The following is a 26591-nucleotide window of genomic DNA, read 5'->3' as shown; positions in this document are numbered from 1 at the left end:
AGTGCCTGCTGTAACGTTCTCATCAAACAAAAGTTTTGTGTTTTTTTTACTGAAGGAATAAAAAGAGGCCTAAAAAAGAGAGATTTTAGTTCATAAGCCTCACTTCCTTGTGTAGCAAATTTGACACTGAATTAATAAGTCTTGATATTTTCTTTACAGCTGATCTTTACTGATCAAATCATTATGCATAAAAAAATTACAAAAATTTAAAGACCTCTTTTTTTTGACAAAACTCTTTTCTAAGATGTGATTTTATCACGTTGTTGACTTTAACACTTGTGTTGTCTTTTGGGGAAAAATCTGCCACACATTTATTTTTGTCTGTGTTTTTATTTATTAATTTATTTTGGAGGAGTCAATAAATGTGATATTTTTCTGACAAAGCCTGAAAATCCTAAATTTATTTTGTCAGAATTTTTTCAAATGCGCTCATATCCTCACAGTAACTTCTGTTCCTGAGGGGGAAATCAGCCACATTAAAATACATTGTAAAAACAACATTTATTCCCGTATTTATTATAGAATAAAATAATTCATTCTTCTCAGTTGTTTTTCTTTATATTTTTGTTGCTAAACTTTTTTTATTTTTTTAATATTAGCCCACTAGATGGTGCATTGATTTTATATTTGAGAGGGACTGAAAAAAAAATCTACCCAGCTGGAGTTCACGTCACCTTGGCAAAGGTACGTCTTTCCTAAACAGAGCTGCTGCTGCAGCATCCCACCTCTCAGCTCGTCCAACACAATCGTTTTAGTTTGGATGAAAAGAGCAAAACCTCATTTGTAATGTGCACAAGTAAACATTTCATTCTAAAAAGCAGTTTTGCATGCATGCAGGTCAAAGGTTTATCTGAAGACAAGAAGTAATTAGCGGCTGCATCGTGCATTTGCAGCTCGCTCATTTATCTGGGTCAGCCCACGAGAATAATAATTTAGAGACTAGCGATTCTACCAAGGACAGAGTTAAAAATCATAAATTTTTAAAAAAATACAAAATGATTAGAAAAAAACCCTCTATGTCCGAAGTCTGTGAGATACGAGTAGGTTTGACAGAAAACAAGGCCTCGTTTTTGTCTACTGAATCTGAAGGGTCCGGTGGTCTGGAGGATCTTACCATAAAATCATTTTGGACATACTAATGTGGGGAAAATGCCTTATTTTCAATAACTGATGTAAAATAAACATTTTGTAATTAAAACAATATAAACTAAAATGTAAAGTTTTGGTGGCACGGTGGTTCAGTTGGTAGAACTGTTGCCTTTCAGTGAGAACATTGCTAGTCCCAATCCCAGCCCAAGACCTTTCTGGGTGGAGTTTGCATGTTCTCTCTGTGCATGTGTGGGTTTTCTCTGGGTACTCCGGTTTCTTCCCACAGACCAGAAACATGCATGTTAGTCTGATTGGTAACTAAATTGTCAGTGAGAGAGTGAATGGCTGTGTGTCTCATGTGTCTCCATGTGGCTCTGTGATGGACTGGAGACCTGACCAGGGTGTCCCCGCCTCTCACACAGTGATGGCTGGACATGGGCACCCGTGACCCCAACGACCCAAAACGGAAGAATTGGGTAAAAGATAATGTATGGATAGATGAATGTAAAGGGTTTTGTTTTGTTTATTTAAGATCCTTAATGAGTTTTTAAAAAATCATTTAAATTTGATATTATTAGTTCAAGCGGAGATAGCTCTAAAAGACTGACTTGTGTGTGTGTGTGTGTGTGGGGGGGTCAATAAATAGTATTTTTAAGCAGTTAAATAAGGTGAATTGTAACATGAATTGTCATAAAATTAACGGACCTGGTTTTCTTGCTGCTTATGTTTCTACTTTGTTTTACCGACAGCGCTTTGGTCACGGGAAAGTGTTTTAAATGTTTAAAACTTTAAAAATAAAAATAAACCATCAACAAATTCTGCAAAGTATTGATGTATTTTTATGTCATACGAGTGAGAACTGACAAGACTGTTGTTGCAACTGTTGTGATTTACTATTTAAAAGGTCCACATCACTTTCAGCACTGTATATGTTGGAGCTCCTCGCTCCTTTTAGCTTTGAAATGGTCAGAAGATGAGCTGGCTGTGTTTATGTGGAGCTTAAAGGCTTGAAAGCTTTCTGTCAGTTCATCGATAGAGGCTGGAGCCTCATCACAGCTGAAATAATGCTCCAAAAATACAACACATTACACATCCCTTTGACATCTTATTGTTCCATTATACTAACACATAAACAAGCTTAAAAAAACTTTGCCAAAACATTAATTTTTTTAAACTGTTTAAAGCAGATAAGGCTCAACCTGCTAGCTTACATCATAATAATTCATTTCCTCCATGTAGGCTAATTAATCCCAAGGTTGTTCCTAGGCTGCTCAGTTAAAAACTTTAATTAAATGTTCCCAGGCTTAAAAGTTGACTTGCACAGCTTTAAAGCTACCAGGAATTCACATTATATAAACAGGCTCATCTGTTGTTTTGTTTGGGTGCTAAGCTAGCATTACCACCTGCGGCTAATCAAAGTAATTTAAAAAGTAAAACGGCGCCTTCCGGGGGGTTAAAGTGGCGAAGGGTCGAGGTTTAATTGCGCCTAAATGTCAAAAACTAAGTTAAAAAGTGCACTCACCAATGCCCGCCGAAGAACAGTTCTTCTTTATGGAAATAAATGATGATGAAGAGACACTTCAAAGCCTCGGGGAGCTGAGATGGTGGACAATCCGCGCGCGCGTGCTCTCAGAGGATGGTCTTAATGCGCGCGAGCGGGTCAGGAGGAGTAGATGGCGGCTAATTCCCTGACTGATCCACACGGAAGGAAAGGAGGTGTGGGGCAAATCAGCGAGCTGTGCGTGTGTCTCTGAACCTGCAGGGAACAAGAGCTTACAGGTTCATCTCTCCTCTCTCTGTCTGCAGGCAACCTTCATCCACTCACGCAGAAAACCGGCGCAAAAATACTTTTATTTCTGTGTATGTAGGCCTATAAATATATTTTTATTCATGCCGACGCTGAGCACTGGCTATAGAAAATGCCACTTCTTTGAATCTAACTATGAAATTAAACATGTTATCCTGAGCTACATCAGATGGTGAAGTTCGAGTTTACTCCAGTTTTCTTGATACACTGCCTGGCCCAAAAAATGTCACCAAAAAAATAAAAAAGGTCTCACACTAATATTTCGCTGGACTGCTTTAGCTTTGATTACATCATGCATTCGCTGTGGCATTGTTTCGATAAGTTTCTGCAATATCACAAGATCTATTATCCAGTGTTGCATTAATTTTTCACCACGCTCTTGCATTGATGACTAGGCACTATAGGCATGATGGGTGCATCACTTCACCTGCGTCTCTTCTTACCCTGATGCGCCCATCACTCTGGAACAGGGTAAATCTGGACTCATCAGACCACATGACCTTCTTCCATTGCTCCAGAGTCCAATCTTCACGCTGTCTAGCAAATTTACGCCTTTTTTTTTTGGTTAGCCTCACTGATTAGTGGTTTTCTTCAGGCTACACAGCTGTTCAGTCCCAGTCCCTTGAGTTCCCTTCACATTGTGTGTGTGTAAATGCTCTTACTTTCACTATTAAACATAGCCCTGAGTGCTACTGTTGTTTTTCTTAGATTTGATTTCACCAAATGTTTAAGTGATCGCCGATCACGATCATTCAGGATTTTTTTTCCACATTTCTTCCTCGTAGACGATGGGTCCCCACTATCCTTCCAGTTTTTAATAATGCGTTGGGCAGTTCTTAACCCAATTTAAGTAGTTTCTGCAATCTCCTTAGATGTTTTCTCTGCTTGATGCCAATGATTTGACACTTCTCAAACAGACTGACATCTTTTCCACGACCACGCGATGTGTTATTTAAGAAATGAGAAGCAGCTCATTGCACCAGCTGGGGTTAAATAACTTGTTGCCAGCTGAAAGATAATGGGCCATGCAGTAATTATCCAATAGGAGGCTCGTACCTAGTTGCTTAGTTAAATCCAGGTGGTGACTTATTTTTTGACCAAGCAGTGTATTATCGGTATGCATTTCTGAAATGTGAGTACTCACTCAATGTAAACAAAGTTACTTTTATCTGCATACTTCACTCAACAAATCTGAGTGTAAATATGCACCGACGCATTTAATTATTGGACTCCTCAATCCCAAACGGCTCTCATATTGACCTTTTTTTTCATATATACATGGTGCAAGCTCAAAGTCCATCCATCCATCCATTTTCTTTACCCGCTTATTCCATTTTGGGTCACGGGGGTCGCTGGTGCCCATGTCCAGCAATCACTGTGCGAGGGGCGGGGTACACCCTGGACGGGTCGCAAGTCCATCACAGGGCCACATAGAGACAAACGAGACAAACAACCATTCACTCTCTCATTCACACCTAGGGACAATTTAGAGTTACCAATCAGCCTAACATGCATGTTTTTGGACTGTGGGAGGAAACCGGAGTACCCGGAGAAAACCCACGCATGCACGGAGAGAACATGCAAACTCCACCCAGAAAGGCCCCTGGACCGGGGTTTGAACCAAGGACCTGCTCGCTGAGAGCAAGCTCAAAGTATTTTTCATTATATTTTGCAAGTATTATTTATTATTTTGTAAGTATTTTGCATTATAGATATGTTCATGTCTTCATCCAGTTTATTGAAATACACTCTAAACAGTGTTCATATCTGCATATGTTTCTGCTGTGCTTGGCTGTCATTCTGACATCTAACAACTTCAATGTTGAGGACATTTTCTATCCCAATGTAAAATATCAGTGAATATATTTTTGGGAATATCTTTATTTATAAAAGTAAATAAAAACAGGTGTAAGGTACCAAAAGACTAGAAATGAATGCCAACCTTGAATACCAGAAATAGCTATGAATGTATTTTGGCATGCATGTGCCTGATTTATTGCATGTGCCTCCTTAGTATCTGTAAAAAGGTGAATTGCTGAACTATATTCAGTTACTTTGACAGTTTGTGTTGGTAAATAAACTCACAAGGTGGTTGGCAGCCTTTCACAAATTTTGCTCATTATCTTTATGAGGAAACACTATAATGACTGCAGCTGGCCACTATAGGGCTTTGGTGGCAAAGAAGCATTTCCAGTGTGAATATGTTACAGCAGTGCATGATTCACCAACTTTTTAGCTTCTGACCCCCAAAATAAAATCAAATACCAAGTTTTTCTTGTCTGCACTATACATACACACACACACACACACACACACACACGCAATAATGGCATGATGATGCCACAAGTAGTTGAAATTAGCTTGTAATTTACAATTTTTACATTTTATGGCAAATGCTGTTTTAATCTTCCACATTTTAGTTCAAATGCGCTAGTAGGCATTATTACAGCCTTCTGAATAACTTTTAGAGTAGCAGGCTAATGGCACAGAGTAGGAGACTGGAGTCATTTCCCAAAATAAACACATAGATGTTCTGTGTGGGGAAAATGTTTGTGAATGCAGACTGTTTAAACACTTGATCACTGATGGAAATGTCTCAGCAGCATAACAGACATGAAAGGAGTTGTGAAGTCATGATCATTAGCAGCTGTCAATCAATTTTGTAGTGTGAGATAATACATTTTCAGGAATCTAATAAAAATTATTTCACAATGAACTTATCTTTATTCTTCATCTTCCTTCCTGCCCTACCAGCATCTATAACAACCCTAATGAAACATGGAAAATGAGTTACAACCAGATTTAATTTTCCAGTGTGATTAATAAAGTATTTTGAATTTGAATATATCTTGCAGCAGTCCCAGCTGAATGCAAGCAGCTCAAAAACTTCACTTTGTTTTCTGTACCTACAGACAAGATCATGAAATTTGATCCACATCAAAAGCATCATAATGTGAACATTTGAATAAGAGTTTTTACCCTTTAACTTTATGACTACTGGTATTCATGTTCCTCAGGAGGAAAAGAAACCATCTTATTTAACTTCTTAAAAATACCATTTTAAAATATTTGTTCCACAAAAAAACTAGTCAGTGTTGTAGAGCTGTCTCAGCCAAAAAATATAATTTTTTTAATGCTTTAATTGTTTTTTTGTTTGTCAAATGTTCACAATATGATGCTCCATGGGCTCCTTCCTAGGGAAAAGCTTTGGGCATCAGACTGGGAGGACACCCCAGGGAAGACCCAGGGCACGCTGGAGACTACCGGTACATTTTTCGGTTGGCCTGGGAATGCCTTGGGGTCCTCCAAGAAGAGCTGGAAGAGGTGGCTGTGGAAAGAGATGTCTGGGCTTCCCTGCTCAAGCTGCTGAACCTGCGACTCGACTTCGGAACAAGCAGAAAATAATGGATGGATGGTAATGAAGTGGTTCCCAAAGATGGGGGTGGGACACCACTGTGGGTCACAAAACACCAAATTGAAGATCCTGAGATGATCTCCAGAAATCAAATTAAATTGAACAATAACTAACATCTCAATAACGGGCAGCTGATGGCAATTTTGTTGTCTGTTCTAAATTAAATTTTTTTTTTTCTTTTGGAGTCAGTCAAAATAAAAACAGCATCTCAGTGACTTGAACTCCTCCACTTGAGTCAGAACATCACCCTTGACCTGAAGAGAGAAATCCACCCTTTTCCGACCGAGGACCATGGCCTCAGATTTTGAGGTGCCGATTCTCATTCCAGCTGCTTCACACTCTGCTCCAAACTGCTCCAGTGAGAACTGAAGATCAAGGCACGATGATGCCAACAAGACCACATCATCTGCAAATAGCAGAGATGGAATCCTGAGGCCACCGAACCAGACTCCCTCTGCCCCCTGGTTGCACTGAGAAATTCTGTCCATAAAAGTTATAAACAGAATCTGTGACAATAGACAGTCCTGGCAAAGACCAACTCATACCCTGAAGTGGTCCAACTTACTACTGGCAAAGTAAACCAAACTCTGGCACCGCTTGTATAGATACCAAATAGCCCATAGCAACTGGCACCCACTCCCATACTTGTGGAACACTAACCACAGTGTATCTCGAGGAACATGGTCAAACACCTTCTCCAAGTCCACAAAACACATGTAGACTGGAGGTGCAAACTCCCATGACCCCTTGAGGACCCTAGTGAGGATGCAGGGAAGCTACCCTCCCATCTACCGGGGAAAACACACAGGCACCATGACATGGGGCTAAGAGTAGACCCACACCAGCTCGACACCTCTCACCATGAGCAAGTCCAGAGTAAGGTCCAGCCCCTCTCAAGGAGATTGGTTCTGGAGCCCATGCTGCACGTTGAGGTGAACCCAACTATCTATCTAGTGGGTACCTTTTAAGTGATGTCATTTTTGAGCTCTGTTTAAAATCCTAAAATGTGAAACTGTTAGAAGATTATAGCAAACTGTTTTTGAATGAAATCAACACAAACGCAGATTACACTTTTACATTTTAATTTCAACATTTCTCATTATTAAAACTGATGTGAAGGATGTCTAAAATAACCTTTTTTCAACAAGTAAAAATTATGCTTATAGACCTGGGACTACATATCAGAATATATTGTTTCTAAAAATTTGAATGGTAATTTTGTCGTTTGATGTTTATTGTAAATATCAATAAAATAGCTGTCATAAAATGCCATCCCATGAAAAATTATTAAGATATTTGTATTTAAATTGTTTGTCTGAAGTTGTCTTTGAACTAGTCATAAAACTACTGGATGGTTTCCAATATATTTACTGGTTAAAGTGTTTTTTGAGAAATATTTAAAATTACATTAGAAATATTTGGAATAAGTTTTAATTTTCTGCTGATTATCCATCCTGCTGTTCTCATGCTGCTGATTATCTCATGATGCTGTATTCATTCATACCCATCTGCTCACCACAGACTCATGTTCGGACTGCTGTTGTTACGCCGTATTGTTTTACATTATTAGTGTTTAACGTATATCTTAGATCTTTTAGCGTACCATTTGGTGTTCATTTAGCTTATATCTTAGTGTATATCTTGGATCCTTGTATACTGTTTATTTTTACACTTTATATTTTTGCTATTGTTAGGTGTAACTGGGACCTTGTGTACATAATTTCATTCTACCTCATGTACCACAGGTGATGTGATTGACAATAAACTTGACTTGAGCTTGAACTTGATTCTGGATATATAACTCATGACTAATAACAATGGCATTCTGGAAAGATGAATGGTCAGTTTGACTGGTCAATACTAAATTATGGTTCTGTTTTGAAGAGCATATTTAACCAATATATATTAAATCAGCTTGCCCTAAGTAGCTGAAGGTGGTGGAATATATCATAACATATCTGACAACATGGTGGAGGAAAAGTAAAGCAACTTGTAATATTTTTTAAGAGATGTAGGAGATCACCACCTCTATATTAGCTCACTTGATAAAACTAATAGTATTTGAGTGGTTACTAATATGTAAAATCACAACAAACATCATCTTTTACAAACTTGATCTATTTCAAAACGAGCTTTCAAATGAGTCAAAGACAAAAACTGTGAATCTTACAGAAACTGTTACGTGTGTTTTATTGGTATTTGTGTAATGATTTTTATGGGTATATTTTTTCTTGGATAAACAGAAAGCATCAACCTTTAAAAGCTCTCTTTTTTCTCAGGTGCAGTGCTTAGACAGACAGTCGCATGCCTTTACAGACAGGACGGTGTGGTGGCTGCGGGTGCCATTGGCACACAGGATGGGCACGCTGAGAGGCTCCGTCTGCACCGCAGTACAACACACACACTCCTGCTCCACAGCAGCACTTTGCAGCGAGTACATGGATTTACTGTGACACTTGCCCTGAAAGAGATAAAAGGACGGGAAAGAGTCAGAAAGGTTGGCGTCATGTGAAAAGTGTTGCCATTTCACTGCCAGAGGTTAATTCTGTTGAAAAACTAGGAATGTTTGTGTTTGTTACTCGTTACCTCACAGTATCGCAACTCAATTCTTTGCTCTGATTGGCAGCCATCCGTGCTGATGTAGTCAAGCGTTCCCACCGTCCTCCGACACTCGGGTTCAGTACCTTTTAAAACGTACATCTTTATTAAAATGCAAGCATCGACAGCTTTGATTGCATACACATCTTCACTTACACGTTTCACAGCAGGTTTTTCCAATCTGGCTGACTGTTCCCTGTAAAAAAAAAACATCGCACAGGAATAATAATTGAATAGTTGAAAACAGAATCCAAAATGTGCAAATGTTTTGAGAGTCTTGTGAACTGTACCCCCTGATCCAGGCAGGCTTGGCGGTTAAAAGGGGGGCAAGTGGTCATTCTGGTCTCCAAGACCATCTCTCCCATGCTGTTGATGCCACAAGCATACGAGTTGCAGCCATCCTCGCTAGTCGTGTTGATCTGGTGTTAGACACACACGGGTACATGAATAGATCTGTTCATTTTGCTGCTTTGTGTCTCTTCCTCTCCATTTTCCTCAGTCCTCCTGTCTGTGACAACCATCTTTAGGAATGTCTTATACCTTATATCTAAGGTATGAAGAATGGGAAGAAAATTGGTTTAAAAGAGGAGCTAGCTGCAATGACACACACACACACACATATACACACACATACACACAATCCAGCTCCTTGAAAGTTGACTTGAGATTTAATATGGGGGACCGAGATGGTGTAGAGGTAGGGCAGCCGACCCGGGACCAGAAAGTCGCTGCTCGACTCCCAGCCATTCCCACGTCGTGGTGTCTCTGAGCAAGACACCCAATCCCCAATTGCTCCCTGGGCACCCAATAGCCGCCCACTGCTCCACCTGGGTGTATCCCAGGTGCAATTGGTTAAATGCAGAGAACCAATTTTGTCATTGTATGGGAACATACAATGATGACAACACAAAGCACTTATATATGAGCCATCAGAAATATTTTAAGTTTAAGTTTGTGTGGATTTTTGGCACTAAGAATCACATCCTCTTGTCTTTTTCTTGCCTCCCCACTTACATTTCAGCAATGTAGACAAACCTGATGAAAGCATTTCTCATTTTTTACATCATAACGTGGACCACGGACACCGTTGCCATACCAACTCCTGTAATAACGTGATCCATAACATCATTACAGGTTTTACGAGCAAGGCATCATCTACTCTGCAAAGCACCTACTTGCACACTGATGGGTTTTCCATCTGGGTTTTGTGTAAAGCAGGCGGAGGCAACACAGCGGCCACAGCAACTCCCTTCCTCCTTCTGTGTGATGTATCCCTGAAAAACACCAGTTTGACTATTACAGGGAGACATCAAAGAAAAAAACAGGACAAATTTCTTTGAAACATTTATTTGTGAACAAAGTAAATGGTGAGAAGCCTCAGTTTAATGGCGAGAGGGACGTATTGTAGTATAAGCATTCGAGCATCTTTGATATTAAGGACGACCATATTGAATTTATCAATAAGTTATGGGGGAAGAAGGAAAACGCTAATGGTCAAGATGGAAGATATTGACATAATGACGAACCTTGGGGCAAGCTGGACAGCTGGTTTGTTTGCAGGACAGTTTATATTTTGTCACTGAACCAGTCTGCACTGTGCACTCACAGTGGGTACATGCATCCACCATCCTTCTCTCCCCCGCCTGCACAAACACGTAAGCGGTATTTAAAGATAAGACACAGGCAGTACTAAAAACATTTCATACTGGTAAGAAAGTCATCTCTGAACAACTTACTCCTATCACAGTTTGGTTGAGAACGCAGGCATTCATAGGAGCTGAGGAGAGGAGCAGAAATATTTGTCCCGGTCAGTTTTTAAACTCTAGCTTTTATAAAAGGTCACTTAAGGTCAACTAGTTATAAACTGTCAGCAGCTTGATAGAGACATCTGCTGGATAAATTCTTCAACTGCAACTCAAACACAGTAAAAGTTGATCAAAATTAAAGACTTCCAGCATTACTTACAGGAATGGATTTCACCCATTGCCCTTTATGCTGAATTTAAGATGAAGTTATTTTAATGTTGTGAAATGATAGTGTTGTAGTAATTCAGGTCAAACCTTGAAACTCCAAATGACATCACAAGACATCATAATCAGAGTCTGTGTTGGGAATGACTCTGCTACTACCACATCAGTTTTTAGCTCAACGTGAATAAGAATAACTGAGTTATAACTATTTTTTGTGTTTCCTAATGTTGATTAGCTGTGACAGCCATCTTCAATCTGATCGATTTCAAAAGTTAATCAGTTGTAGATGTATATCCAATGATTACTTTCTGAATGTTTTATTAAAATCCATCCAGTAGTTCATGAGGTTCTTTGCTAACAGACTGACTGGGTTAGCTCCAGCAAGTAATGCTGAAGTTTTAAGCAAAGCCCATGTTTAATGAGTAGCACTTGAAGTATGTTTTGTTAATGACTCTGAGCTACTACCACACCACAATTTAGGTCAATATCTGTAACTATAAGTGAAGGGAGTTATAGCAATTTGCGTGTTTTCTTAGGTCAGTTGGCTGTGGTGGCAAACTTTAATTGGATTGGCTCCAAAATATAATAATGTGTAAATGTACATTCAATGAATAATTTCTGAAAGGTTTAATAATCTGTCCAGTTGGTCATGAGGTATTTTGCTAACAGATAAAATTGACTCCAAATAGGTATAGACAACATTTCTGACAAAGGCCTTGTGCACTTTGTTAGTGCTCAGAATATGTTCAGGATCAGTCTCAGTTACTAGAACAACAAAGTTCAGCTCAATATCTGTAAAACTGACATTTTTTTTTAATGTGAGATGGTTGTGGCAGCCATCTTGAATTGGATTGACGTCAAAAGTTATTCAGCTATAGATGTACTTCTTACAGTTCTAATAAATAAATAAAAAAATCTCGAGTGGTTCAAATAATATTTTAGTAACAGATAAAAACAAGCACACAGACACAAAACATTATTGCTCGGCCTTGTCTTCTAACCTGGAGTTTCCTGTTTCTATTTACAGTATTTATTCATTTTTACATAAATGCACGTGTGTTTACCACAATGGCAGCGGGGGCAGCAGTCCTGGGTTTCGCAGCGGAGTTCGGTTCCCAGCGGGCAGGTCGGAGTGTCCATATTGGGACAGCTGATGTTGGTTGGAGAGATGAACACCTCATCATTCACTTTCAGACACTGGAGCAAGACACATTTATCGTGTGGGGACTGCCACACTTCACCCACCTAAAAGCAGAGTTGGAGACAAAAATGTCATTAATAGAAATTACAATTTTTACAGTGTATAAATGTCCTTCTCTGAAGAGAAATACAATTTCCAGAATTCCTAGATTTAAAAAAAAACTGTTTTAAAGTCATACATTTTTGAGCTGTCCCTCAGTGAGTTTGTCTCCTCTCATATCTCCCCCTGTCTCCACACAGCTGGTGGGTACGCACTTTCCACAGCAGTCTCCTTTCATTCGAGTGTAAACTGAGCCCTGAAATGTACACAAAAAAAAATTACTTCCTATTTTTCACTTGTGTAAATGTCCATATTTGATGACGTCTCACCAGAGGGCAGTTCTGATCGCAAACAGGAGGTTTACACTGAGCAACGTGAAGCGACGTGTCTTCGTCCTGCAGTTCAGTGCACGTGCATTTCTCGCACCCTTCCTCCCACTCGCTTCCCACGAGATGAACGACGCCACCGACAACGCACACCTGGAAGCGCAGCAGAGGATGCACAGTGAATCCAACTGCACAGGTGCACACATTAAGTTCAGAGGTGACTCACCTTGTCAGGCTGGCAGTGCACATCTGTGCAGCCGCAGTCGTTGGTAAAGGAGGAAGTGACAAACCCAGTGGGGCAGGTGTGGCTGGAGTTCTTGCAGTTGCACGTGCATTCAAGTTCATCACAACATTTAGTCTTCTTCACTGTCAGCTGGCGATGAGCTGGGCATTCGGGAGGAGCTTGAAGGGTACATGCTTCCCTTTTGCACACTGAGGCAGAAAAATAAATGATGAAACATATATTGATGTGCAGGTATTTGTGTGTCCAACAGAAGGAAGCAAAGACATCGAGGTGAATATCAGCCTACCACACTCGTAAATGGGCTGACACTCGCCGGGGTTTTTCAGCACCACAGTTTGACCGTCCTCACAGCGCGGCGCTTCAGGCAGGTCACAGCTCGCAAGATCACACACTGGAGTCATACAGAAATCCGGGTTAGTAACATTTACATTTGTGAATCACAATACACGCAAGTGTGAGGTGTTGCTGAAAGATGAAATAGGAATGTAAAATCAATATCATTTCTTTTTGAATGACTAAAAGTTTAAACTGCGGTACTGAAGAAAACAGTTAAATCATATATTAGATCAGTTCTGCAGAAAAATAGTTAAATATCTTAGTGTGTTCAATCATTACTCAATTTCTGATTTTAATTGTTTATTCACCTTGAATTAAAAAAAATTACTAAACTTCCTAAATTATAATTAGACGGGGCAAATAAATTGTTTAATTATGTGTATCATGTGAAGGATCAAGGATGGGTTCAAAGCATCTACTCTAAACGGAGACACTGTTTTAATATTTCATAAAACTGGAGGAGGAATTCTGAGCACACAGAACATTCATGCATGACCAACTAAACATGCAAACTGCACGATTAAACCGCAGCCAGCAGATTTGTACTGAACTTTCTTTTTACATTATGACACAAAAGCCTAACTAAATTTAAAAACTACTCGCTGCAATGTCATGAAGACCAGTCAAAAGAAATCACAAGATACAAAATCTGTGCAAATTGATTTTTATATTGATGGTTCATGTATTCTTGAATTTAAAAAAATTTATGACCAGATGCCAAATACCACGCTTGTTATTTTACCTACAGAAATAAACAATGGCAGCATCCATGGAAGAGCTGCTTGAGATGTAAAGCTTCACTCAAATGTATGCATTGATTCATATTTTAGCTAAGATTTGTAGTGCAGAATAGGAATATAATTTTTTTTAAACATTCTAAATTGAAACAAATTTGGTGTAGTTCAGTCTTTTCTGGAAAAAATAACTGATGATTAAAATGTAATAGATTACAGACAGCCTTATGCAGATCAATCAAGTGACTCAAGCTTCCAAGAAATGTAATAAGTTTATTACTATGTTATTTACAAACTAAAAATATCACAATGTTTACGAGTCTCAGTTTTTTGTTTATTAAATTATTAATCTACAACAAAGTCCAGAGTTTACTAAAAATACTTTTCTAAACAAAACTATATAACTTTTCTAAATAATATGATACACGTTGATGAGATGTGATTTTTCTGGAAATACCCATGTCCATTTAAAAAAATAAATCTGTTATTCATCTCTCATTTGATGAAGCTATTAAAACATTAGGACCAGAATTAAAACATACTTATAATAATTATTATGTATATATTTACATACCACACTCATGCTCAGGGCAGCACTTGGATCCCTTCTTCTCCCTCACGATCTCACAAGGTCCACATACAGGAGCTGAAAACAAACACACATAAATATATATATATGTTTATGGATTATATATCTGAAAGTTTCTGTTGTTTTTGGGGTGGTCCCAATAAACTTTGATGCAACAAGTAAAACAAGAAGCAACAGAAAAACCTTTGACATCATCGCAGGGCTTGGCTGTGCATTTGGTGCGTTGTTGGTCCAAACACATGCAAATCAAACATGGGTTGTCATCTGGCACCCAACTCTGCATATACTGTACAAACAGACAAGAAATGTTGCTTTTAGTGTAACGTTTGGTCAAAACAGAATTAAACACCAGAGGGCAGCCACATCACATGTTGTTGCAAAACACAAATTGTAAGCATGTGATCATTTGTGTTTAAGTAACTTCATTTAGGTTTTGCATTATTCCTTTAAAACTCAAGTCAGTTTTTCTTGTCTCACTCTATACGTGTGTCCTTGATGGTCGACGCACTGCCCACATGCTTCTGGTGAGACACACTGTCCATGATGCAGAAGCGTCCCTCCAGTGCAAAAACAGCCTTCAGTAGGTGTGTTCAAACAGGATGACTCGTTACCCCTGGCAACCGCCCAGTCGCCTGGTAATGCCTGTATGCTCTGACAGTCCGCTACACACCCTGTCCGGCACGCGTCGTACTCCATGGAACTTGGACATTTGTATGCTGCAACACAGAAGACGATAAAGTTAAGGTGTAAATTCAGGCACTAGAATAATTCTCCTGAAACGAAAGACACAGACATCGACTTACGACAGAGATGGGGGCTCCTCCAGTCCACGCACACACCTTTTTGTCTACAGGCACGTGCGTAAGCAGAAATGACCTCACATACATCTGACTCCTCACATGCCTGCTCTTCACACATGATGAGGAAAAGCTGGACGGCAATGTGAGCGTGGCATGGTTCAAAGACCTCAGAACGTAGGGCCTGACATCCCATCGCCACTCCAGACATACACACTGCCTTCCCTTTGGGCAGGCACACACCACCACCTGCAGCCATAGTCCAGTCTGAGATGAAGTCCGGCTGGTTGGTGGTTGTGCTGCCATTACGTAAAGAGAGGACTTTACCCTTCTCCTCCCCACAAGCACCTGTGAGAAAGGTATAGAGAATACAACTCAAGGGACAACAGGCCAAAACCAACAGGGACAGGTAGAGACACTTTTCACTTCTGACGTCTTTTTGATAGCTGTGGGCAAACAGCGCTGTGTTTGTGTTACCGCAGAGTCCAGCAGTGTGGCCGCTGGCAGCCGAGCTGAGTAACGAGATGGTAAACTCATTGCTTTGAGGAGTAAAAGTCAAAATGTAGCCCAGATCTGATTTCAGCTGCAGTATCACTCCTCCGTAGCGCACCAGCGCCATGCCACCGAATCGCCATGGCAACGCAAGCTCTTCCCGATCCATCATGACCTGCTCAGAAAACACCCAAACGGTGAATAAATTAAGTTTCATACACTCTCATTTACCAACGGATTAAACATGGAGTTTACCGTCATGTCATCCTTCAGCATCAGTTTATATTGTCCATGTGTCACCTCCATGGCTTTCATGCAGATTTGGTTATAATTTGTTGAGTCTTGACAAGGTCCAGTGTGAAGCTTGATCTCTGAGCTTTGAGTGATGCTTTTGCTGATGGTGAAAAGCGTGTAGGAGCACAAACCCTCCCCGTCCAGCCTGAGAGCCAAGCTGTCAAACCTCACCACATGGTTGGTGGAGCTGCCCATACACATGCCTGCCAATAAACACAAGATAGGGAGTGACAAGTGGAACCAGGAACATGATCTAATAATAGAGTGGAATGCTTGCTCTCAATGTATATTGTTAACAACAGCTGGGCTGTGATGTGCACTTTTTATAGATGGGTTAAAGTTCTCTCCAGAGCCTATTTGGTGTACGTACAGGGACACTCCCAGTGGCAGCCACAAGGCCCCTCGGCTCTGACAGGTTGCATGTTGTTTCTGCATGCTGGTGCCTCCAGTTTGTCACAGCTGACTTTGTGATTTTGTACCATCACTGCTCCACTGGGGTGACACAAGACGAAGTGGCAGCCGTCTGCCAGCAGCCATGATTCACCGGGCTGTAACACATGAAGTGTGAAACTATTTGAAGTGATTCTGTAAAAAAAATGTGAAAGGCCGCAGCTATAACCCACCTTTCTCTCATTCCCGTTATCATCAACACAGACCCCTGGTGGACCAGCTATAAGCAAAGCACAGAATATTTTAAATTTCTCATTTAATAATTTTTAAAACCTTCATTTATTTACATTAAATAATAAAGGAGAACACACGTTTTTGCTGCTGAGGGGATAAAACTGTATTTGTGTGAATAATCACCCCTGCAGATTTTCTCTGTGTAGCTGTTGTCCAAAGTCAGAAATATCCTGAGCTGATCCATGTTCTTCAGGTGCAGAGAGTTGTCTTGGTTGGCATGGCGACCTAGTACTCTGAGCTCGCTAGTGTCATAAACTGATCCAACTCCAATGGGGAACACTGACACACCTGAGGGAAAAGACATAAATGAAGGACAGCTTTTAAATGTTACCTTTTTAAACAATTGCTTTTTATAATTTACCTGCTGCCAGTGCCTCCTTAGCTGCCTCTTTGACATCATCTGTGGATTTATCAGTCACCAGCATCACCACAGCTTTGGGTACACCAACTCTCCCACCGCTGGCAGGTGAGATAGATGTTTGCAAGGCGAATCGCAACGCAGACCCTGCAGACAGAGACCACAGTGAGTGTGTGCGTCGGCTTTGATATGTGTGCATAATTGCTTGCTGATGACTACCCAGGGCTGGGGCTGCAGAGGCCCTGCTTGGGATGCTGTCCACCAGATTCAGGAGGTTTGACTTGTTTTGCTGATTCTTCCACGTAAACTCAGCCATGTTGGTCTCTCCATACTGAGCCAAACTCACCTGAGTGCCATTCAGTCCTGTGTATAAAGAGAGAATCAAGCATATTGACACACTGTATGTTGTTGCCTTGTATTACAAACTCTATCTGGAGTTAAAAACTGGATACTACAGTATGAAACAGATGACTCATAGTTAAAACTTGCATCATAAAACAGAATGTGTGCCAACGACAGAACTACGGAACCCAAAAACGTAAAATGACAAATAGGTATAACTAAATAATTGTGCATGAACTAAAGCTGAAAGTTTAGGTCTGTTTTCTGGATGCCTTGCGTCATTTTTACTGTTTTTCTTATCTGCCTGACACCTGCTTTGCTACTCTGCATCTGTATCTTCCACCTCTATGATGTTTTTCAACAGTGGGAGCCTGATTAACAGGAACCAGGTGGGAACAATAAAAATATAATAAAACGTGCACATTAAAATAGGACAGAAGCACTGTACTGAAGGGCTGAGTCACACTCACCTATGTCAGACTGACTGATGAAAGCTTTGACAAATGTCTTCATATCCTCAAACTGGTCTCCGGCCTTCAACAGGAACAACACATCCACAGGCTTCTTACACGGCACTGTTTGGCAAGTTTTGCACATTACCATGGGTTCTGGATTCATTCTGAATTAACTGATAATAGGGTGTTTTTTTAGTTTTACCTGTTGGTGGCAGGGTGGAGTGTGTTGGGAGGACTAGGGGAGGCAGTGTAGGTGATCGGGGCCTGACAGTGGTTTGTGTGATGTTGACCACACGATGGACTAGAGTTGTTAGATGGTTGTAGTCATCCACCATCATTGGTTGGTGAGGGAAGCTAAATGACAACAAGTCCATTTCACGCACATTTGGTCCAACACCTATAGGATACACGTTTGTTTGGGTGTTTGTAGTTGATGGACGTGTCACTGTGTCGGTAGGTGGGTTTTCTGTCACCAGAAAGACAAGCTGAGGCTTGGTGGGACTGCTTGATGGTTTGATTTTCGTGATTTCTTTAGTCATACTGACAGCTGCTCCAGTGTTTGTCTTGCTTCCGCCTCTCCAACGAATCTCCTGAAGTCTTTGCATCAAGTGGTATCTCTGCTGTCTTAGCTCCCACCGACGGATCTCCACAGTGACCGTTACAGAATATTGAATAACAGTGATGAGAATGAACTCTTCCTCTTCTGCCAACTGTGATATAACTTCCTCCAGGAAGATTAGAGACTTGTTGAAGTTGGCCTCTCCAACAGAGTCAGAACCTTCCAGGATGAATGTCACATCTGTGACTGGAGGGTGGTCAGAAGGCAAGGTGGCAACAGGAGTCAATGTAGATGATGTAGTGAAAGCTGTGGAGATGGGGAAATGATGGCTTGGCTCTACATGTGATGCTGTTAGAGGGGTGGTTGTGGTTTTGGCAGGTGTTGGTTTTGGAGTTTTCGGCCCTTCAGGCTCCATCCCCAAAGTGCAGAGGTAATCTGTCAAGTCTAACAGATGATCAGGAAGTTCTCCTGTGCTGCTCAGCACATAGGCCCTGTTGTCTGGGTTGGCACTGGTGATGTCATTAATTTGCCTCATGTCTACCCCTGGACCTAGAGCCAATGTCAAAGTAGTGATGGCCTTCTTACGGATCATCTTTACAATGGCACGAACGGGACGAGGGTTACTACTGGCAGTCAAGATGATGGCAACACGACCAGCATGTTCACGCTTGTTCTTATCATAGATGTTGATGGCTAGATATTTGACAGCCTCGTCAAGGAAGGCTGCATCTCCACCAGTGTAGTGAAGCTCACGCACGGTCTTCTTGAACAGCCACTTTTGGACCTGCATCCATAAACAAAGCACAAAAACGCAGAAGGTCAGACAACAGGGCATAAATCCTTTTTGGCTGCATGTAGCTTCAAAGTCGCAACTAAATGTTTTATTCAGATGAAAGCTTTGTGCAACAATTTATATTTGGGTAACTGTACACATTTTGTCTAGTTACTACAAGTTTTTCTTTTAAATAACACAAGGCGTTGGTCTACAGTACGCAATATAGCAAGTCAAATTGATTAATTAATAATTAATTTTATTACAGATCTTAATCTGCAATGTAATTTCAGCAGTAACAGTCCTTATGGGTTTATTAAGGACATTTCGTTGTAAATAAGTTTCAATAATTTTATTTAGAATTTGTTTTGAAGCAAAGAAAATATTTTGCACCATTTCATTACATAAGAGAATATTGTCATTTCATGAGGAGCAAGTAATAAGGTTTGTTTGGTCACACTTGCACATTGTATTGAATATACCTGCAGGTCATATGTTTTAACTCCAGAGTGATAAAGCAGCACTGTGGCTCGAGTGTGCGCTGAGCCCATTCTGAACCGTTCCACCACTCCCAGTATGAACTCTTTAGTTGCCTGAAATTCATCTTCGCTCAGGGCTTCAGAACCATCCAGCAAAAAAGCCAGATCCATGGCACGATCACACGTGCCCTCGGGCATCAAGGTGGAGAAGGGCATGGCTGTGAAGGTGCCATAAGACGGTGTTGGTGTGGGTGTAGAAAACGTGCTGAGAGAAGTGCAGTCTTCACAGCTCAGGGAGTTGTTCTCACAGTGGCTTTGGGAAAGACAAAGAAAACAACATAAAATCAGCTCCCTAAACTTAAAAAAAAACAAGCCAAGCTATCACAACTTTTAAATATTCTCAGCATTACCATATCTTGCAGTGGTTGGGGTCAGCATGATTCAGGATGACCTTGTTGCCATGGGAGATTCTCTGACCCTCATGGATACACACTTGACACTGAGAAGGATCTACACATCGCATAGCCACCTCATCCAGAAGCTGACCTAAAAGAATAGGAAGAATGTCCAATTATTTGATCAATTTATGCACATTTTGCATTTGTGACAGTTGTGTACAGTTTTTGGCACCTGCAGGACAGTTAGCATGACAGCCTTCCACGCATGCAAGTGAACAGTGGAGTGGTTCTGGGTGCTGGCAGGTGACTGGACAGGCAGGACCACATGAGTTATACCTCCACTGGCATATCTCCTCCCCTGCACCTGAGATCTTAGGGTTCAGTTCCTCACAGCTCATGGCTAGGGGTTAAGTGAAAGTTGAACTAGTTAATCATTGACACGGGTGCATAATAGTATTCTACATTTGACCATTATGTTCATAAGCATAAATAATTGATATTTATTCATCATTTATATGTATTTTAATTGAAACACCTATTCAGTCAACAAAACCAGCCCAAATCTTTGGTTTCAGCAGCTTAGAGGATGTGGATTACTGATTTAGAGTGATCAAGCAACCATGATGATATTTTCACACCAATATTGAAGGAATTCTCCACACTTACGACAAAGATCATTGGATCTCCACATGACGGACACACCCTTCTCTGAGCAAGCTTGAGCATAGGCCGCAATTACATCACAGAAGCATGCGCAGTCGCCTATTGATGAGCACGAGCATGCTGCCTCCACGCACATCTCCACATATGGCTCTGCATCCACCTGGAGACAGAGTGTAAAGGTTAAAGTGAAAATTTGTCATAGGATGTCTAGTGTAATGATACTTTAACGTGCCTGGATGTTGCATTCTTTGAAGAGGGGACCAGTGAACACGTGACACGATTGCTCCACTGAAACCATCTTCACAATGTTGTTGCCACAGGGAGATGCTATCTAGTAAGTCATAGAAATATGTGACTGCAGATATGCAACTCTACATAGAGAAAATAGTTTAATGCTCCTAGACGTTACCTCCGTTACATCAGCACAGCTGGGAACGACCTTCCAGGAGTTCCCAAAGTGTGATGAGTCCACCTCCAGCTGGTGGTTACTGCTCATCAAATCGTTGTTGATGTTCCCATCAAAGTTACCACAAAGACCACACACACGCCCCTTTACACAGTAAAGTAAATGTGACACAAATTTGCATGTGTACTACTTGAAAAATACACACAAAAAGTGAATTTTGTCCCATAGCACATCTGTACCCTGTATGAAGCTGAGATGTGAACCAGGATGCGAGTTCCTTTGTCCCAGCTGAGGGAGATGTGTTTCCCCAGCAGAAGGGTGTAAAACTGACCAGATCGGACGATCTCCACCTGTGAACTCTGCGGCACTGGCCTCTTCATCTTCACCTGTGGATGCATGTGCAACACTCAAAATGTCAAGTCTCAAATGCATGCTTAAATAGCCAAATTAAAGGAAATAAAGTTACAAATGTGTCATGTGTAAATAAAATGTGCCCTAGAATTGATGACACAGACATGCAGGCAGATGCTGACTGTATGAAATGTGCATGTTTGTATTTAAAACCACATAGACAACTTACAATAATTGTTAACTATAACATTTGAGTCTATTAGTAACTTAATGAAGAATATTTTATTGCCTAAGTGAATATTCAGTTTATCTACAAAAATACATTCAGCTAGGCAGTTTATATATGATTCTGTTAACAATGTACAATAGCTAAATATAAATGTGTATATTAAATGGTTTTGGTATTGTACATCACCTCTCCATGTTCCAGTACAATCAGCCCACCCTGGTAGAAAACTGTAATTGCTTTCGCACAGCGATGACCCACAATACCACAGGCTTCATTTTCCACCAAGACTCTGAAGGAACCCTCCTCTCCATGACACATGTCCTTTTCATTAAAAAAAAACTTGCATAAATACCATCTCATTTAGTAATGAGGACTAAAACAGTTGTTTTGTTGTTTTTGTTATACCTGGACCAGGACATATTGGCAAAGACCAGGAAAGGAGTACTTTAGGCCATCAAATGTGATGTAATGCCCCTCCCCCACTGTGCGGCACACACCATCACACAACTTCTCTGTGCATCGCCATTTCCTGTTCTCACACACGCTGCAAAAACACAAAACGTGTTAGAAAAACACTTTTGGTATCTTGCTTCGCGTGCAGATCGTCATTTTACCAGGTGTTGCAGTCAACGCCGATGGTCTGTCCGGCTGCGTATGGTCTGTTGTTATGGTAACAGGGACACTGCTCTGGTGGAATGCAGTCCCTGCGGTGACGTACCTGAAATCAATCCATTAATCAATCAGCATTGCTCCTGCTAAGGCGTTTGCTGTTTAACAAACACAGCGTAACACACTTACAGTGCCTGGTGGACAGAGGCAGCCGGGGATGCAGGCAAGACTGATACAAGGAAGGTCCAGGTTCTGGCAAGTTCTGGCACACTCCAGGCCCTTTTCACCTGGATTACACTCTGTACGAATAAGGGGAGGGGGACACTGGGCTGATCGCCGCCCTGCAGAGACACACATATGTCATTTAGAGGATATAAACTGCTTATCTGGATTTATAACAATAAAGATAATCCCAAAGACAAGTGGATGAATTACCACATGAATATGAGTCGTAATAGAAAAAATTACTGAAGTTTGGAGGTTTGTCCAAAACGGTGCAATTATACCTCTGGATGGGATTGTTTCATCATCATAGAAGAGATCGGACAGAAATGAAGCCATTTCAGTGGAGCTACAATGCATAGAGCCATTCTCACAGGAGCTACAGACACAAAAACAAACACCAGTGAGAGCAGTGAAGTCATGAAGCATGATTTTAGCACAGTTTCTGCATACTGATGCACAGCCACACACCAGATGCTGTTGTGATCCGCGTAGACATCATTGGGCTGGTAGATCTGTCCATCATGCTGGCAGGAGCACAAGTCGGCTGTCACACACTCTCCAGAGGTGCTCAGGTACTTCCCAGGAGGACAGAAACATCCCTCCTCACACACCCTCTCCCCCTTACAGCCGGGCTCAGGCTCGGACAGAGAGCGGCACATCCGATCACAATAATTCCCACAGGCCTCATAGACCTGACCTCTGGAGCACTGCATCTCTAATGTCAACACACCACAACTGGATTAGATTAAATTAGATTTCAATCTTTGTTTCATAACATGTTTTACTTTAGGCAAAACAAAGAAAGATTAGGTTGGATTAATTTTTTTCTGTTGTGGTACAAAAAAACTCTACAAACCAAAATGTCAAGTTTTAATTAGTATCCACTGACCAGATTTTTAATTTATTTGGAGAAATTATATCCTAAATTTGCAGAGTGACATGCAGGTTAAAAATTCGGCACAATATTACTGTATCGCCAAAAAGACTAGATGTGATTTCTTAAAAACAGAACTATTTTAAAACATGGTCTAAATCTGAGCTCAACATCTATAATATCAAACAAAAAGTAAAGGTTAAACATGTAATGAACTGGTTTGCTCCCAGAACTTCTAATGCACAACCAGAATTCTGCACAAAATATGGAACTGAGTTTGTTTTTACTGGTGTATGCACTTGGTCAGCTGTGAGAGTTACCGCAGAGTGAAGGAGACCTCCAGTTGAGCAGCACCCCTCGTGCAGAACAAGCAGCAGCATAAGCAGCCAGAGCAGAGCAGAGGCATTCCTCGCCATCCCCGCAAGCGCACACGTCATAACGGCAAAACCTCTGGAACGGAGCCGGGTTCACCAGAAAGTGGCACGGACTGAACACGTCTGACATCATCACTGCGCATGCCTCTTCTGCAAAACGCACTGAAATCACAGAGGATTATGGGTTGATGTCATTTTATCTGTTTTTACTTTGTGAATATGCAGGGGATACCTCTTTTGGGGTTAATGGCACAGGGATCCGTTTCATGCTTGTGCGTAGGTTCACAATCTCCATTGATCCTCCAAGCTTGACCAAACGCCTGAGGAGTCGCTTCAACCAGTCCAGAACTAGACAGGAAGTCGTCTCCATGGTTTCCATTGTAGTTTCCACAGAGACCACAGGTCTGCCCTGCCCATCGTGGTCCCAGCTAGGGAACATGACAGAGACTTCAGCACTGTCTGTCGATTTATGATTTTGTAGTGAACCTGATCTGACCCTTATCTGACCCTGATGACCTCAAATCTACCAGATGGACAGAGACTGTTATTTTCATTGATCTGAATAAGTCTGAGCCATCTGATGACTTGAGGTCATCAGGGTCAGATAAGGGTCAGATCAGGTTCACTACAATTTAAACCAGTTTAATGAGTAAAAAAAGTTTAGAAATTTGTTCCACCTTTAGAAGCACGCGGCCTCGACCGTCCCAATCCAGACGGAGGTTGTCACCAAACCTCACACGAACAGAAGACTGAGCGGACCTTGCAATATGTAGGTGACCTGTGAGATTGCATTCACAAAGGGTAAGCTATTTAAATTAAAAATAAGAATAAAAGTTTAAACAAACCAAAAAACTCCTTGCTGATCTAGATAACACCTCTACATGTCTTTGATGTATCATTCATTTGATCTAAAATCTGAAGATATTCTATGGGTTTCATTCTAAGTTAAGTTAGGTCTTATTTCATGTACAGAGAAAAGTATGTTTTCAAAATGGCGTACCATGGTGCATTGGGGTCTGGATGTCCATACTGTTGACAGAAACAACTCCTCCATGCTTCAGCTTCACCGTCATGTTCTCCAGAGAGGGAAGGCTGAGCGTCACTGAACGCGTGCAAACAGCGTCCGGATCGTCTGCACACTGACACAACAAACAAAACACTTTAGATAAAATACAACTACAGTAAATTATTGTTGTCTTAATTTGTGTAAAACAAATAGTACATTTTAAATTTGGCTAAAAAAAAGGAAGATTTTTTTTTTTACCTGTACATTCTCAATTATGACAGAAAACTCTCCATGTGTGCAGTCCTTTGCCAGCAGATACTGACAGTGGCCGGTGAAGGTGAAAAATTTGTTGTCAAAGGTCTTGAAGTGAGACTGGCCAACAACTAAGCACTCCCCTACACAGAGAAAAAGGTTCAAATGCAGAATAGAAACTCAACAACATGCAAAATTTAAAATACTACTGCTGGACATCTGTCTCACCGGGACAACCTTCGTTGGTACATTCCCAGGATCCGTGGCGGCACACACTTTAGAAACAAAGTAAATCAACACAGTGAGACACTGTTCATGTGATTAATAAATCTATGTATGCTCATTATCTCTTACCATGTATTACAGTCCTGAGATATTGTAGACCCTGGAGGGAAATGTCGCCCCATGTGTGCACAGGAACACTGAGAAACCTCCACACAGCGATTACCATCTAAAATCTTCCCACCTGAAAAACATGTGCATGTAAAGTTACGAAGAACAACGCTACAACAGAGAGGAGAGTTAGAAATACAGAGAGTGAGGGCTTACTGGGACATGTGCAGCCATCCACACATTCTTCTCTGCAGACCTCCTGTATGTTGAGACTGTGGCAGGTTGTAGAACAGGACTTGGTGCATTCACTGTACTGCATGCCAATTGGACACTTGGGAACTGCAGATCGAAAACCATATTCCCTGCAGATGTCACTTTAAAAATCTCATTTATTTCTGCTTCTGAAGTTCTGATAAACTCACAGCACTGGCTCTCCTCCAGCCAGCCGTGCAGGAGCACCCCGTGAGCATGGCATGTGCGAGCGTACTCCAACAAGACCGGACAGTAGCAGTCTTCTGTGGCCTTCTGGTTGCAGTAGCAGGCCTCCTTCTGACACAGTGACAGGAACGCATCGGGAGAGACCAGGTGGGCACAGCGGAGAAACAAGCTGGAGGTCTGCAGCACACTACAGCCAGACAAAATCTACACAAACACACATATGCAAAAATATCAAACTATTGAATAAAGAGGAAATGTGCAATTTCAACTACCAGGAATATATATGGTGTTTATCGTTTACTAAAGAATAGATTGTTGGTCCACAGATTACCAGTGTTCATATTTTGTCTGTTCATATAGGATATAAATCTAATTTTGGTTACAGCATTGCCCCCACTCTCCATTAAAACCAATAATAAGTCTTAGTATCAATCCTGATATTGATAATGCTCTCATTACTTTATTTTTATACGTAACTCAGAAATGCAGTGGTTAGAGCTGTCGCCTCACAGTCAGGTCACAGGTTCAACTATCAGCTGGAGCCTTTGTATGTTTGCGTGTTCTCACAGTGCACATGGGGTTTCCCTCCCACAGACCAACAACATGCATGTTAGGTTAATTGTTAACTCTAAATTGTTGCTAGATGTGAGTGAGAGTGTGGATGTGTAGTGAACCTGATCTGACCCTGATCTGACCCTGATGACCTCAAATCTATCAGATGGACAGAGACTGTTATTTTCATTGATCTGAATACAGTCTGAGCCATCTGGTGACTTTCTTTCTTGAATTAATCAAGCAGAAAAGACAATTCTCTATAATCATTACTGTATTACAAATGTTTAATAATCAAATT

The 26591-nt window shown here is 41.0% G+C and overlaps 1 protein-coding gene across 1 annotated transcript; it reads right to left on the bottom strand.

Moving 5' to 3' along the window:
- Positions 1-8510: 8510 nt before the first annotated feature.
- On the bottom strand, positions 8511-26347 carry vwf (von Willebrand factor). The gene is made up of 48 exons (XM_037683662.1): positions 26306-26347; positions 25723-25942; positions 25517-25639; positions 25322-25433; positions 25196-25242; positions 24974-25110; positions 24710-24848; positions 24387-24487; positions 23942-24137; positions 23656-23871; positions 22930-23176; positions 22743-22837; positions 22426-22577; positions 22242-22345; positions 22033-22171; positions 21814-21948; positions 21287-21433; positions 21051-21191; positions 20874-20972; positions 20645-20801; positions 20211-20378; positions 19991-20126; positions 19584-19893; positions 17973-19113; positions 17786-17890; positions 17193-17336; positions 16977-17120; positions 16739-16903; positions 16555-16601; positions 16302-16479; positions 15893-16134; positions 15623-15812; positions 15152-15493; positions 14826-15064; positions 14532-14634; positions 14334-14405; positions 12976-13080; positions 12672-12877; positions 12449-12598; positions 12259-12375; positions 11944-12124; positions 10646-10686; positions 10436-10552; positions 10085-10183; positions 9200-9328; positions 9066-9105; positions 8898-8995; positions 8511-8772 (listed from the first exon to the last, which is right to left on the bottom strand). The coding sequence occupies exons 1-48, from the start codon at positions 26345-26347 to the stop codon at positions 8587-8589; spliced, it is 7944 nt and encodes a 2647-aa protein (XP_037539590.1). The 3' UTR covers positions 8511-8586.
- Positions 26348-26591: the final 244 nt, after the last annotated feature.

Source organism: Nematolebias whitei, chromosome 10 (assembly GCF_014905685.2).
Source record: "Nematolebias whitei isolate Nwh7 chromosome 10, NemWhi1, whole genome shotgun sequence".
Lineage (NCBI taxonomy): Eukaryota > Metazoa > Chordata > Actinopteri > Cyprinodontiformes > Rivulidae > Nematolebias > Nematolebias whitei.
Note: the sequence above shows the minus strand (reverse complement) of the source record. Positions and strands in the feature narration are given on the sequence as shown.

Excerpts from the sequence above, each read along its gene's own strand:
- vwf (XM_037683662.1), bottom strand. The coding sequence starts at position 26,347 with ATGCATGTTGTTGGTCTGTGGGAGGGAAACCCCATGTGCACT. Across the intron at positions 23,177-23,655 it reads GAGGTCTCCTTCACTCTGCG|AGATGCAGTGCTCCAGAGGT; the intron begins GTAACTCTCACA and ends TGTTGACATTAG. Across the intron at positions 9,106-9,199 it reads AAGCCTGCCTGGATCAGGGG|GGAACAGTCAGCCAGATTGG; the intron begins GTACAGTTCACA and ends TTTTTTTTACAG.